Source organism: Lithobates pipiens, unplaced genomic scaffold (assembly GCF_037356315.1).
Source record: "Lithobates pipiens isolate NorthernLeopardFrog02 unplaced genomic scaffold, aLitPip1_a1.2 Scaffold_13, whole genome shotgun sequence".
Classification (NCBI taxonomy): Eukaryota; Metazoa; Chordata; class Amphibia; order Anura; family Ranidae; genus Lithobates; species Lithobates pipiens.
The window spans coordinates 267983919-267997457 of NW_027507718.1; the positions used below are offsets into that span (position 1 = coordinate 267983919).

Genomic DNA, 13539 nt, shown 5'->3' on the forward strand with positions numbered 1-13539 from the left:
GGGATCAAGGAACTCAGGTAAGGAAATGTGGAAAGATTAGGGCTCTCTAAGTAGCTCAATTTAGGGCCGATATGCCGGGGGTTGAGGGGTAAGATCAATGTGCATTCATCACGTTCTGAGCCCTTCCAAAACTGTCCTTTTTCTGCTAGAATCATTATTGTAATGAATTCCTGCAATTAGGAATAGTGCTTACAATTGTAATTTCAATAACAATATGGGACTTTCACTGGATTTTATTTAAAAATTACATGTTCAGATCTGTTCTTTTCACCCAGGATGCCTTCTGGCCTCTAAAGCCTCGTACACATGATCGGATTTTCCGACGGGAAATGTGTGATGACAGGCTCTTGGTGGAAAATCCAACCGTGTGCTCCATCGGACAATTGTTGTCAGACTTTCCGCAGACAAATGTTGGATAGCAGGGTTTAAAATTTTCCACAAACAAATGTCTGTTGTCAGATTTTCTGAGGGTGTGTACATAATTCTGTCGGACAAAAGTCCAAAGTACAAACACGCATGCTCAAAAGCAAGGACAAGCCAGAAGCGGTCGGTCTTATAAACTAGCCTTCGTAATGGAGAATTAACATTCGTGACGTGGCAAATTATGAAATTTTTGAAATGCAGCGCACATTCTCTTCTTCTTTAATGGGATAATAATGAAGCTGCTTTGCTGGTGATACTGATGGCGTTATTGCAAACAAATTTTCAAAGGCTTTTCAAAAAAACATTTTTTATAATATATATATATATATATATATATATATATATATATATATATATATATATATATATATATATATTATAATTTTTTGGGGGCAAGTTACCACATCATTATCCCGTAGTTTTTAAGGTCAAAGATACAATGTAAAATTGACAAGGGACACCAACATAGTTGTATTATTTTAAATGTAACTGCCTACTTCCAAACTGTCATTCGAAGTAAAACACATAGGCAAGTATTATTCTACACAATTTTTTTTTAGTGTGCATTAAAAAAAAACTAAATAAAATTAGACATGCTATCTGCCAATAGAACTTAACCAAGAAATGCATTCTATGCATCCAAAAATACACCAAATCAAATCATCATTAAACCAACAAAAATAATGTCAAAAGCAATAACTCCAAGGCCAATAATAAATAACACGTTATCTCCTCTGATTCCGCAATGTCTGGTTGACAAACGGCTGTCCGGAAATGAACTGAAAAGCACGAAATTAAAAACCTTGAATCAACACTCTCCAAACTTCTACTAACATGAAATTAGCAGAAGGAGCCCAAAGGGTGGTGCTAAAGAGCTGAAAAACCTCGTAGTACGTCTACTACGTCACTACGTTTGTGATTGTTGGCCAACAATTGTGTGCCTTTTGTATGCAAGACAAGTTTGGGCCGATGCCCTTCGGCCAAAAGTCCACAGTTTTGTTGGCCAACAATCCGATCATATGTACGAGGCTTTAGACTTAGGCCTTGACTTCTTTTTAAGTTGGATTTTTTTTATTTTGTGTTCAATCTGTTTATTAGAAAGTTTTCAAAAATACAAAAATGTGGCATTGACACGATAAACATTAGTTATTCCATAGGGATAATAGCTTGAGTTTTTTAGGCATTAAGTAGGTGACAAAAGAATTAAAGGAATTATTAAATTGCAATTTATCACGCGACAACCATGGCAGAACTGCACCACATTTTTGTTTAGGTGCCATTAAAACGAACAACATTTAAAATTTGTGTTGTGAGATGTCATTTTAGCAGATTCAGAACGCCCAGGTGTGAATGGAGTGTTAGAGCTCTTCGTAGTTGTTCATAAAAAATTACTTAAAACAGGTTTACCAAAAAGGTCAAAGCCATTTTGGAGGAACTGTGAGACACATGGTTCCAAGACATAGGCATAGTGTCCTGTTTTGCCATCAATTCTTTAAAAAATTACTGTCCAGTGTAACTAGATTTTAACCTCAGCCACATACAGGGTTTCAAAAAACCATGCCTTGTACACAAGTACAAATTGGTGCTTAACCACTTCAATACAGGGCACTTTCCCCCGTTCCTGCCCATGACAATTTTTAGTGTTGTTGCACTTCGAATGACAATTGCGCGGTCATGAAACACTGTATCCAAACAAACTAAAAAGAGACCGACATAAAAAAAAAAAAGTTTTAGTTTCGGTCATAAAATTTTGTTTTCTCCTTCACTGACGGGCACTGATATGTAGAACCAATAGGCGGCACTGATGGACACTAATAGATGGCACTGATGACAGGTACTGACAGGTGTTACTGCTGGGGCACTGTGATGGGCTTCGATTGGCACTGAGACTTTGAGGGGGCACTGAGTGGCATTTGTTGAATACATCTGATGGGGGCTGTGTTGATGATCACTGTGCTGATTATCAGCACAGACCCCCCCCCGACAGGGAGAGCTGCCGATCGGCGCTCATCGTCAGCGCAAACCGAGGAAAGCGGTTTACCGGCACTTCCTGGTTCACGCGATGATCAGCTGTGATTGATCACAGCTGATCATATGGTAAGAAGCCTCTGTCAAAGGCTCCTTATCACGATCGGAGATGTAGTGTGTCAGACTGACACGCCACACCAGTAACAGGCGCGGGCGGCATGTTATTCTGCTGGAAGTCATATGACATGCCCAATTCTGGATAGCCACAAAGCTGTGTTAGTTGGATGGCCTGGGATCATGGGCAATCTAAGTAATACTTTGTAATTAGTCTATGCAGCAAATGCATTGCACAAAACATAACTTAGTCATATTTCAAATTTGAGTCCAATCATCCTGCTCCAGTTCAATACCCAAATCCATTTGTAATTGTGAGACAACAGAATAATTTTAGAGATTAGGAGACTACCCCTGGGGAATGTGGGTCATTTTTGCATTTAGATTAGATTCAGATTCACAGGTAAGTGAAAGATTATTATTTGATATGCAAGCAGTGGAGAAAATACTATATATTGTATAATCCCAAATAGCTTGGAACTTGGTAAATGATATTCTCTTTTCAAATTGTGAAAAGTTTCCATACTCTTTGGTATAAGTAGGTGGTGTAAGTATGAGGCTACATAGGCAAACACTGCAGTCTATGTCCTTCAACTGCAGCAGCTGCATTTCCTTTAAGGCTAATGTGCCTAACAGTACTTGGATGTCCCCAGCTCTAAAACTATTTACTCTGGCCGTGGGTGTTGCTAACGGGACCACAAGGAAAACATACCATAAGGCAGTGGTAGGTAGCAGTTTAGGTATGGAGACAGCAGCATGGGTGGGTATCAGGATGCACAGCAGACAAGAGTGCAATCCAGGAAATGATTTTTAGTGTAATTGGCTTGTAGTCTTAAGTCAACAGTTTGAAGTCTATGGGCCAACAAAGGTATCTTGTTTGTTACCTTTCACATAGAACTGATGCCTAATCCTATGCTATTGTATATCTGTGTCTTCTGTAAAAATAGCATCTAATTCAAGTAATGCTGTGTTTAAGGCTGCTTTCACACTGGGGCGGTATTCAGGCGTTACAGCACTAAAAATAGCGCCTGTGTAGCGCCTGAAAAAAACCGGCCCCTTTCACTCCAGTGTGAAAGCCGGAGGGCTTTCACACTGGGGCGGTGCGCTGGCAGGACAGTGAAAAAAGTCCTGCTAGCCGCATCTTTGGATCGGTGAAGGAACGGTGTATTCACCGCTCCTAAACCGCTCCTACCCATTGAAATCAATGGGACAGCGCGGCAATACCGCCGGCAAAGCACCGCTGCAGCGGCGCTTTGCGGGCGGGTTTAACCCTTTTTCGTCCGCTAGCGGGGGTTAAAACCACCCCGCTAGCGCCCGCAGACGCTGCTTAAACGACGGTAAAGCGCCGCTAAAAATAGCGGCGCTTTACCGCCGACGCCCGCACCGCCCCAGTGTGAAAGCAGCCTAAGGCTCATCAAGCCATAAGTGCAAGGTCATTTTGAAACGCTGTTGTTGCGTTTTGAAAAGCATCTTCTAGTTTCCGAGGAGTAATTTGCTTTTGCCAGTGATGCTTGTTGTAAACAGGTCCTTAGAATAGTAGGTTTATGCTCTTCTCAAAGAGTAACTGGGGAAATCTCTGGGGTGGAGTTGTTCAAATGTAAAGCGAGTCCCTAATAACAAAACAAAATACTACATCAGTTAGACATGTGCATTCGTTTTCGTCCGAATGCATTTTTGTCCGAATTTCAGCTATTTTCGTTTTGGTTTTGACAAACGATAACGAAAACACAGAATCCGAAAAACGAAAGATCCGACATAAATAAATGCTTTATTTTCGTTTTCGTTGTTACAACAGTTCGATATAGAATAGGAGATTCGACGTGACTCTGACAATAATCTGTCTATAGAACCTGTGGTCGAATGTGCCTAACCTTACCTCTATTAGTCCAAGATTATATAGAGAAAATATCCGACAGAGAAAAAAAGATTTGACAGAGAGAAAAGATTCTGCAAGTTACTGTCCTAAAAAGTGTTTGGGGACCCGGGTCCTGCCCCAGGGGACATGTATCAATGCAAAAAAAAGTTTTAAAAACGGTCGTTTTTTCGGGAGAAGTGATTTTAATAATGATTAAAGTGAAACAATAAAAGTGTAATATTCCTTTAAATTTTGTAGGGGGGGGGGTGTCTATAGTATGCCTGTGAAGGGACGCATTTTTCCCGTGCTTAGAACTGTCCCTGCACAAAGTGTCATTTATGTAGGAAAAAAAGTCCTTTAAAATCACTCGCAGCTATTATGAATTGTCGGCTCCGTAATACAGAGAACACTCATTGAAAGTCATTGATAAAAAAAATTTAAAAAAAATAAAAAAAAAGTGTGGGGGTCCCCCAAATTCAATTACCATGCCCTTCAGGTCTGGTATGGATATTAAGGGGAACCCCGCGTCAAGTTGTCCTCATCAACATGGAGACAAGGTGCTTTGAGGAGTCACAGACCCCCAAAGCATCCTCCCAATGTTGAGGGCATGTGGCCTGGTACGGTTCAGGAGGGGGGCGCTCTCTCGTCCCCCCTCTTTTCCTGCGGCCTGCCACGTTGCGTGCTCGGATAAAGGGTCTGGTATGGATTTTTAGGGGGACCCCCGTCAATTTTTTTTTAAATTTGACGCAGGGTTCCCCTTAATATCCATACCAGACCTGAAGGGCCTGGTAATTGAATTTGGGGGACCCCCACACTTTTTTTTTTAATTTATTTTTTATCAATGACTTTCAATGAGTGTTCTCTGTATTACGGAGCCGACAATTCATAATAGCTGCGAGTGATTTTAAAGGACTTTTTTCCTGCATGAATGACACTTTGTGCAGGGACAATTCTAAGCACCAGAAACATGCGCCCCTTCACAGGCATACTATAGACTATAGACACCCCCCCCCCTACGAAATTTAAAGGAATATTACATTTTTATTGTTTCACTTTATTCATTATTAAAATCACTGCTCCCCATTGATACATGTCCCCTGGGGCAGGACCCAGGTCCCCAAACACCTTTTAGGACAGTAACTTGCAAATTAGCACTTTAGATTGTGAACGTTGGAGTCCCATAGACTTTAATAGGGTTCTAAAGTTCACACGAAGTATGCTATATACTAGCTTCGTCGAATCTTCTTTATACATTTGACAGACACCATAAGCCATCAAAGACAGATTCGACCGTAATTCATGTGGATTTTCGGACGAATGCAATTTTTGAACGAAAAACAAAATAAATAAAAACGAATTTCGGGAGTAACTAAATAAATTTTTCGGACGAAAACAAAATTCCAAAACAAAATATTTTACTCTGCACATGTCTAACATCAGTTACGAGGGAGTTATTCAATGTCTGTTAGGGATCCATGTGATAGTAAGAAGAGATGGTCAGTGTGAGAATATTGGCACTATATTCAGTCCATGTAATGTGTCAGATTTTCAAATGAAAGATTAAGGGAATATTGGTATCAGACAGTAATATAATTTCAGTAGAATTTTAAAAAGGGAATCAGCAATGGCACCCTACCCAACAGATATTTACCTTTTCCACAACAGATATGTGCATACAGTTCTTTTCTATCTTTACAATGCTGTAGTCTAGTACAATTTAATATAGTTACATTTTTCATTTAAAATTTTAAATGTGCTTATGTATTCAGTATCCCTTAAAATGGTAACTAATGCTGGATATTATTTGTTTTACTTACAGGACAAGCTTTGTGCTTAGCAGTAAAACCTTCATCTTTGATTGGTCAGAAGGTGATGAAACCTTGACAGAATTTGCAAGCAATATGAAAGTCCAGGGATGCAGTACTTAGACCCAGCGTTGAAACAGTGTCGCAGAGCAGATAACACAATTATTATGGGCCTGGTAAAAAAAATATCCTGATTACCCCTAAAACATCTGCCTGTAAATAAAGCAGCCCAGTCCAAAAAAATAAATAAAAAAATACAATAAAACAAACATCCCCAAATAGGGGAACCTACAAAAAAAAAAAAAATAATGATAGCAACTACCTTTCAGCCTCATGCACACTGGACATTATAAAAAGCCAGGAACGTTAGCTGTAGAATTAAGTTTCAGTGTTTTTGTAGTAGCGTTTTTGAGCAAAACTATACTCTCATAAAAGCTTATGGCTCAAAAATGCTGATAAACACTGAATAGTAGGGGTCGAAAATATGTTTATATTTAGAAATCGCGGCAGCCAATGTATGATGCCGATTTTTTGGGCCTCATAAAATCTAACAGTTAGGAAATAAGAAGCGATACAGAAAATGTCTTAAACATGTATTAAACACAACAAGCCTTCAATCAGTGCACTTGTATGTAAAATTTCGATGGGGGAAAAAAATAAAATAAAACTATGCATCTTTTTGAAAAAAATAAAATAAAAAAAAAGGGCTCTCTTTACTGTTTAGTTTTTTTATTTATCTCATATATATATATAGCTATCTATCTATCATTTTTTTTTTAAATATATTTTTATTGAGCAAAAAGACAAATTTATACAATACACAGTAGTCGAAGTAAGACAGTATCTTTCGAAAGCAATACATAACAGACGAGAGAATGTAAAACAACACAAAAGAAAAGGAGTTTTACACCCCATCGACCCAAAGGGCCACAATAGTAAGCAGTTTAAACTTTCAAGAGAGAGGAAAGTGAAAAAGGAAGTTGAGAAGAAGGGGAAAAAGAGGAGAAAAGGAAAGAAAAGATGAAGAAGAGGGGGAAGGGAAGGCGGGTAGAGGGGGGGAGAAGGAGATAGGGAATGGCACCCTGGGGGGCGAGGATCACATCATGATCCGAATGCAGTATGGTAACACAAAAAAAAAAAAAAACATGAAGATGAGAAACAGTATCATTTATGCCTATATAAATCCCCTACACGTAGGAACATAAAAGGACACTAATGTTTGGTATAAACAGAGATCCAAGTCCAGGAAGAATCATGGAGATGCAGAAGGGTGGGTAGAGGGTTGCAAGTCCTCCAGTGCAGAAGAAGAGGTAGGGTCAGACATGTCCCGTGGTAGTTGAGCCAATAAGTGAGCGGGGTCCTGTGAGGGAGATGAGTTGGCGGGGGGTGATGTCAGCTTGAGTTTCCCCAATGCATTACCGATGTCTCGTTGTAAGTACCAGCTTGTATAGCGAAAGGGGGAAACAATAGTATTAATGTCCTCTGAGGTAAAGGATTGTTCGATATAAGCCCTCCATCTGGCAAAGAAGCGAGGAGTGGAAACAAAGTGGGATGAAATAACATCAAGCCGTTCTATGTGAAACAGTGAGAGGAGGGTATGTTGAACCCCTGTTAGACTCGGTGGAGTTGTGGAAATCCAGTAATTCATAACAGTCCTACGAGCCGCCAGCAGGCATAGGTGAGACCAATGCGAAAGGGTAATTGGACTTGGAGAGGCTAGCGACTCGGGTAGAGGGTCGCAGCTAAACAGGCAGATCAACGGGTCCTTAGGTACATGCGTCCCGGTAACGAGTTTGATGTAGTCCAAGACTGAGTCCCAAAATGTTGATATGAAGGTGCAGTCCCAGAAACGGTGTAGTAGGGTGGGGCGATCCAGAGAGCACCAGGGACACTTGGCTTGCGAGGGATCCTCGGTGTTAGTATGGAATGGGTAATAGGCTCTATGAGTGATCTTAAATTGAGTTTCTCTCCACTTCTCCGAGATAACCAGTTTGTAGACAAGTCTGTATCCCTTCAGGATCCTTTCCGGCAGGTTCATATCATGAAATACAGAGGCCCATTGTTTGAAGGGGGCTACGTGGTACTTTTCCGCCTGGTAGTTGATTAGGTGAGAGTATAGGGTAGAGATGGAGTAATCGCCCTGTCAAAGCACAGCGTCCAAATGCGACTTGCGGAGGCAGTCCGGACGTGTACCTCCAATTGACTTCAGGTAGCTCAGTATTTGGTGATGATAAAACGCATGATGGGAAGGCAATGAGAATTCCTGAGATAAAGTTCGGAAAGATTTGAGTGTTCCTCGTCCCTGCTCATAAAGGGATGCCACGTTGAGTAGACCCCGTTGCTCCCAGTGGGCAAAAGCTGAATGGATGGTAGAGGGCGGAAACATGGGGTTGCCTTGAATAGGTAAATAAGCTGAAATATTTGTGGGTAATCCCAGGAGCCTCCTAACCTCCCTCCAAGCCACCACAGTGTCCCGAATAAGGATGTTGCATTTAAGATGAGGTGGTAAAGCGTGGACGTTGGAGTGAAGGATCGCAGAGAGCGTGTAGGGATGTACCAGCGCCTTCTCAAGGTGATGATTGGAGTATCTTGATTTGCCCGCTATCCAGTCAAGGCCCTGTCTCAGGAGGCATGAGAGATTATAGAAACGGAGATTGGGCAGGCCCGCACCTCCGTCAGGCTTCGGAAGACATAATTTTTGAAGGGCAATGAGTGGCTTTTTATTGGCCCAGAGAAAAGCGGACAAAGCTTTATGTATTTTTTGGACATCAGAGTGTTTAAGGAGGAGTGGGATGGTCTGCATCGGATAGAGTAGCCTCGCAAATGAGACCATCTTGAAGAGATGACATCTTCCAAAGAGTGACAACGGCAGGCCCGCCCAAGCCTCCAGCTCCTGCACAATCTTAGAGATCAAGGGTGGGTAATTGAGGGTATAAAGGGAAGAGGGCTCTCGACCTATGCTCACTCCCAGGTAGGTTATGTGGTGTCGTGCCATTGCAAAGGGTGAGGATGATTGCCAGGAGATGGCTTTTCGCAAATTTAAGGATAGGATTTCACTTTTACCAAAGTTGATTCTAAATCCCGAGCAAAGGCGATACTCTGCAAATAGGTCATGTAGTTTAACAAAATCAGCCGGGGGATTAGACGAAAAAATTAAAATGTCGTCCGCAAAAAGCGCAGATTGAAGGTTTTGGTCCCCAAACGCAATACCGCTGACCCCGTCCGGGGAGTTTAAAAGTCTAGATAAGGGTTCAATCGCTAAATTGAACAATAGGGGGGATAAGGGACACCCTTGTCTTGTCCCTTTGGTGAGAGAGATGGTGGGCGAAACAAAGTCAGGAGTAACTAATCTGGCAGTCGGGGCATTGTACATTTGGCAGAGGAAGTGCGTGACTGGACCCGAAAAGCCAAAGGCTTGTAGTACTTTAAATAGCCAGGCAAAATTAATGTTATCAAAAGCCTTTTCGGCGTCAATGGAGATGATGGCTAAGTCCTGTTCTGGGCATAGTTTCGCTCTTTCCAGTGCCAGAAGCGGATGTTTAAAGGGGCGGATCTTCCAGTAGTGAATCCTGATTGGGCCTGGTGTAGGAGGGTAGGGAGGATGGTAGCTAGGCGTGAAGCTATAATTTTGGATAGTATTTTAACATCAACATTTATAAGGAAAATGGGCCTATACGAACCTGGGCATAGGGGATCCTTGCCCGGTTTGGGAATCAACTTGATGTAAGCCTGAGAACCCGTAGGGGGGTAGGAACCACCGTCCCATAGGGCTGTAAAAACTTTGGATAGGGTGGCAGGTATAAAATCTCGGGTAAGTTTATAAAATTCGGCTGAATAGCCATCGGGGCCAGGTGCTTTAGAGGGGGACATCAATTTTATTGTAGACCGAATGTCGTCCATGGTAACAGGGGCGTTTATGGCGTCTAATTGCGGTCCAGTCAATTGTGGCAAACTCACCCTCGAGAGTAACTGGTCAGCGACTGAATGGTCAATGGGGTCCTCCGCATATAGGGAGGAGTAGTAGTCAGTCAGTAATTGGCTTATCAATTTAGAGGAGGTAGCAATGGATCCATCGGGGTGCTTCAGGGCATGGATATGGGCGGGCCTTTTAAAGCCCGCACATAGCCGGGATAAAAGCTTACCCGCTTTATTGCCATGTTTGTGAAGGCGCATGGACAGAAAGGAGGAGGCAATCTGCTCCTGCCGTTCCGCCCAGAGGTCAAAGTCCTGTTTGGCTAACTGCCAGGCCCTGACATTAGCCTGTGTGCGATTACGTTGGAGCTCAAGATGCATGGAGCAAAGTTTTTCACTAGCTTGTATATAGTGTTGCTTTGAGTGTCTCTTGTATTGCGTCACATAAGCTATAATCCTGCCTCGGAGGAAGGCTTTGCCCGCCTCCCAGAAGAGATTCGGAGTGGCGATATGTTCGCCATTCGTTTCTGTATATTCAGTCCAACTAGTGAGTATCATTTGTTTGAAGTCCTCGTTATTGGCCAGATAGGAGGGGAAGCGCCATATGGGCGAGGAAGAGGAAGGTTTCACATTTAATAGGCTAACCGTCACAGGGCAATGGTCTGAAATGGCCATGTCTTTGATGTCAGGATCGCTCACCATTGGCAGGAGAGCAGGGGACACAAAGACATAGTCAAGTCGCGAAAACGACCTGTGGGGGGGGGCGAATAAAAAGTAAATTCACGCTCCGTAGGATGGGACAGTCTCCATATATCAGTGAAATTCAGTGATGAGAACGTACGGGCAAGGGGGTTGGCGTCACTATCAGTTTGGGTCGAAGGTGCAGGGCCATGGGAGTTAGTGCCAGTCCTATCCTCAGAGGGACACACGAGTTAAAGTCCCCACCTATCAGGTGGTGTGCTTCATGCGCTTGGGAGATCCAGGCTCCCAGCTCCCTGAAAAACAACAAGTCGGGGGAGTTGGGCGCATATACGTTAGTTATAGCAATGTCTTTAGAAGCCAAGGTCAGGTGCAAGGTGATCATACGACCACACGAGTCCATACGGACGTCACGAGTGGTATACTGCAGTCGTTTATGAAGCAGGATAATCACCCCCGCCTTGCGACTCACAGCCGGGGAGCCCAGAACTTCGCCAACCCACAGTTTACGAAGGCGTGAAAGATCTTCGTCAGTCAGGTGGGTCTCTTGTAAGAGCGCCACATCAGCCTTCAATCGCTTCAGATGACGGAGGACTTTCATGCGTTTGGAGGGTGAACGAAGGCCTTTAACATTCCATGATACTACAGTCAATCGGTCCTTAGAGGCATCAACCATAGGGGCCATCAGGGGTGGTAATAGCTGGCAGAGGAGGCATTAAGTTAACAGTGAGACAGACAAAAATGTTCCAGGGAGTGCGCATATGTAGGGAAACCCCCAAGGGTAGCCAGGTACAGGTGGAAGGGAGAGAAATAAGGAAAGCATTAGCAGGAAAGAGAAAGGAAAAGAAAAAGAAAAAGAAGAGGACAGATCCAAACAGTACGAAATGTAACCGAACATGTTAGGTGTATCCACCATAGAGTAGCCATAGCCCACTTCACCTTTTTCCACACGGGTTGCATCTAAGGTAGTCGGCTCCCAGCGGGTGCATTGGCCCCCTGGGATAGGCCGGAAATAGTCCCCGGGGGGGTGAGGGTAGGGGGGGAGGGTAAGGGGAGGGCGAGAGTACACATCGGTATCTCTGACCGGGAGGTGGGGGAGGATTGGGGGCGCAGGGGAAGAGGGGCTAACCCCAAAGTTGTAGATGGGCAGCATGATAGCTGCATGACAAGAATGGGGAAACCAATCGTGCAGGTGAAATAGGCGGGCTAACACCCCTAATTAAAACAACATAACACGGACATTTTCAAGAATAGGGGTAATAGCCCCAGTGATAAACAAACATAAGAGGAACATGAAGCATAATACAGAATAAATGTGTGCAAGCACCATTTCGTAGGCTATCATCCCAAGGATGACCTCACAGCAAGTGTAGTGGCTGAGAGTACCAAAAAGTGGAAACACTTTTAACATTACCAATATCCAGGCGTGTAGCCGGGAGGGATCAAAAGGCAAGTTCAGCGGAGCTCTGAGCGTGGGCGCTGAGTAGTGGAGCGACTTCTCTTGTATGGTGGTTTGGAGGGGCTCAGCTGATTACCAGTATGGGCCTGGGGGGCAGCAGCCGGATCAGCAGAGGGACTCAACAACGAGGGGTCACGTGTGGTATCCATGTCTGCAGGGTAGTTGGTGAATCGTTCCGCTTCAGAGGGTGAGTTAAAGGTGCGGCGAGTGCCATTGGGAAGAGTAACGTGTAAAATCGCCGGATAAGCCAAAGTAAACTTGACATGGTTCTTGAAGAGGGAGGCACAAATCGGTGAAAATTCTTTACGCAGTCGCATGACTTCTGCAGAGTAATCAGCAAATAGGAGTAAATTAATGCCATCAACCGTAAGGGTGCGTTGGGAGCGGAACTTCTGCAGGATAGCATGTTTGTCTGCATAGTTCAAGTATCTAGCTATGACCGCTCTAGGTTTGCTGCGCTGTTCCGAGAGCTGTCCCAGGCGGTGCGCACGTTCCACCACACATGGGGTAGGGAGGCCCAGTCGAGCAGGGATAGTAACCATACAGAGGTCCATGAGCTGCCCCGCAGAAACTGATTCAGGCAATCCTACTATTCTCAGGTTGTTCCTTCTCGCCCTATTCTCAAAATCATCTAATTTAATCCACAAGTCTCTGGTAGTGCGTGTGAGGCGAGCCAGAGCAGCAGCCTGAGCAGTGGTGTCATCCTCCATGAGGGAGATCCGCTCTTCAGCCTGTGTAAGGCATTGTGCCTGGGCCTGAAGCTCGTTCCGATACTGTTCCATAGCCTTGTGTATTGCAGAGTCTATAGATGCCGTCAGCGTAGGCATCAGTAATGCTACCACAGCCTGGGCTATATCCGCCGAAGGAAGCGCCTCTATGCCTGGGAGCAGAGGAGCTGTGAGCGATGGCTCAGCGAGGCCTTGTATCGGCGCCATATTGGCCGAGGATTCGGCCGCGTCTGCCGTCGCGGGCATCGCGGCGGTCAGCGATCGGTTCCCGGACCGCTCCACAAAACGGTCCATCAAGGGCTCTACACCTTCCCCGGACTGCAGGAGGGATCCCCGAGGCGAATGGCTGCCTTGTAGCCGGTTAATAGGGGGTATGCGGCAGGAGCTAAGTCCGCTTACCTCCTCCTCATGTGGCGCCGGAACCGGAAGTATCTATCATTAACCACTTGAGCCCTGGAAGATTTGGCTGCTCAATGACCAAGCCATTTTTTGCGATATGGCAGTGCAGCGCTTTAACTGACAATTGCGCGTTTGTGCATCATTGTACCTAAACAAAATTGACGTCCTTTTTCCCCC

At 44.1% G+C, this 13539-nt stretch overlaps 1 protein-coding gene across 1 annotated transcript in view; it reads left to right on the top strand.

The window, feature by feature from the left end:
* The window catches only part of LOC143974836 (complement C3-like), a 332677-nt gene extending 325845 nt beyond the window's left edge, over positions 1 to 6832 (top strand). The window contains exon 41 of the mRNA XM_077476590.1: positions 6180 to 6832. Coding sequence (XP_077332716.1) covers positions 6180 to 6288 — 109 coding nt within the window. The 3' untranslated portion in view covers positions 6289 to 6832. The remainder of the gene's footprint in view (positions 1 to 6179) is intronic.
* Positions 6833 to 13539: the final 6707 nt, after the last annotated feature.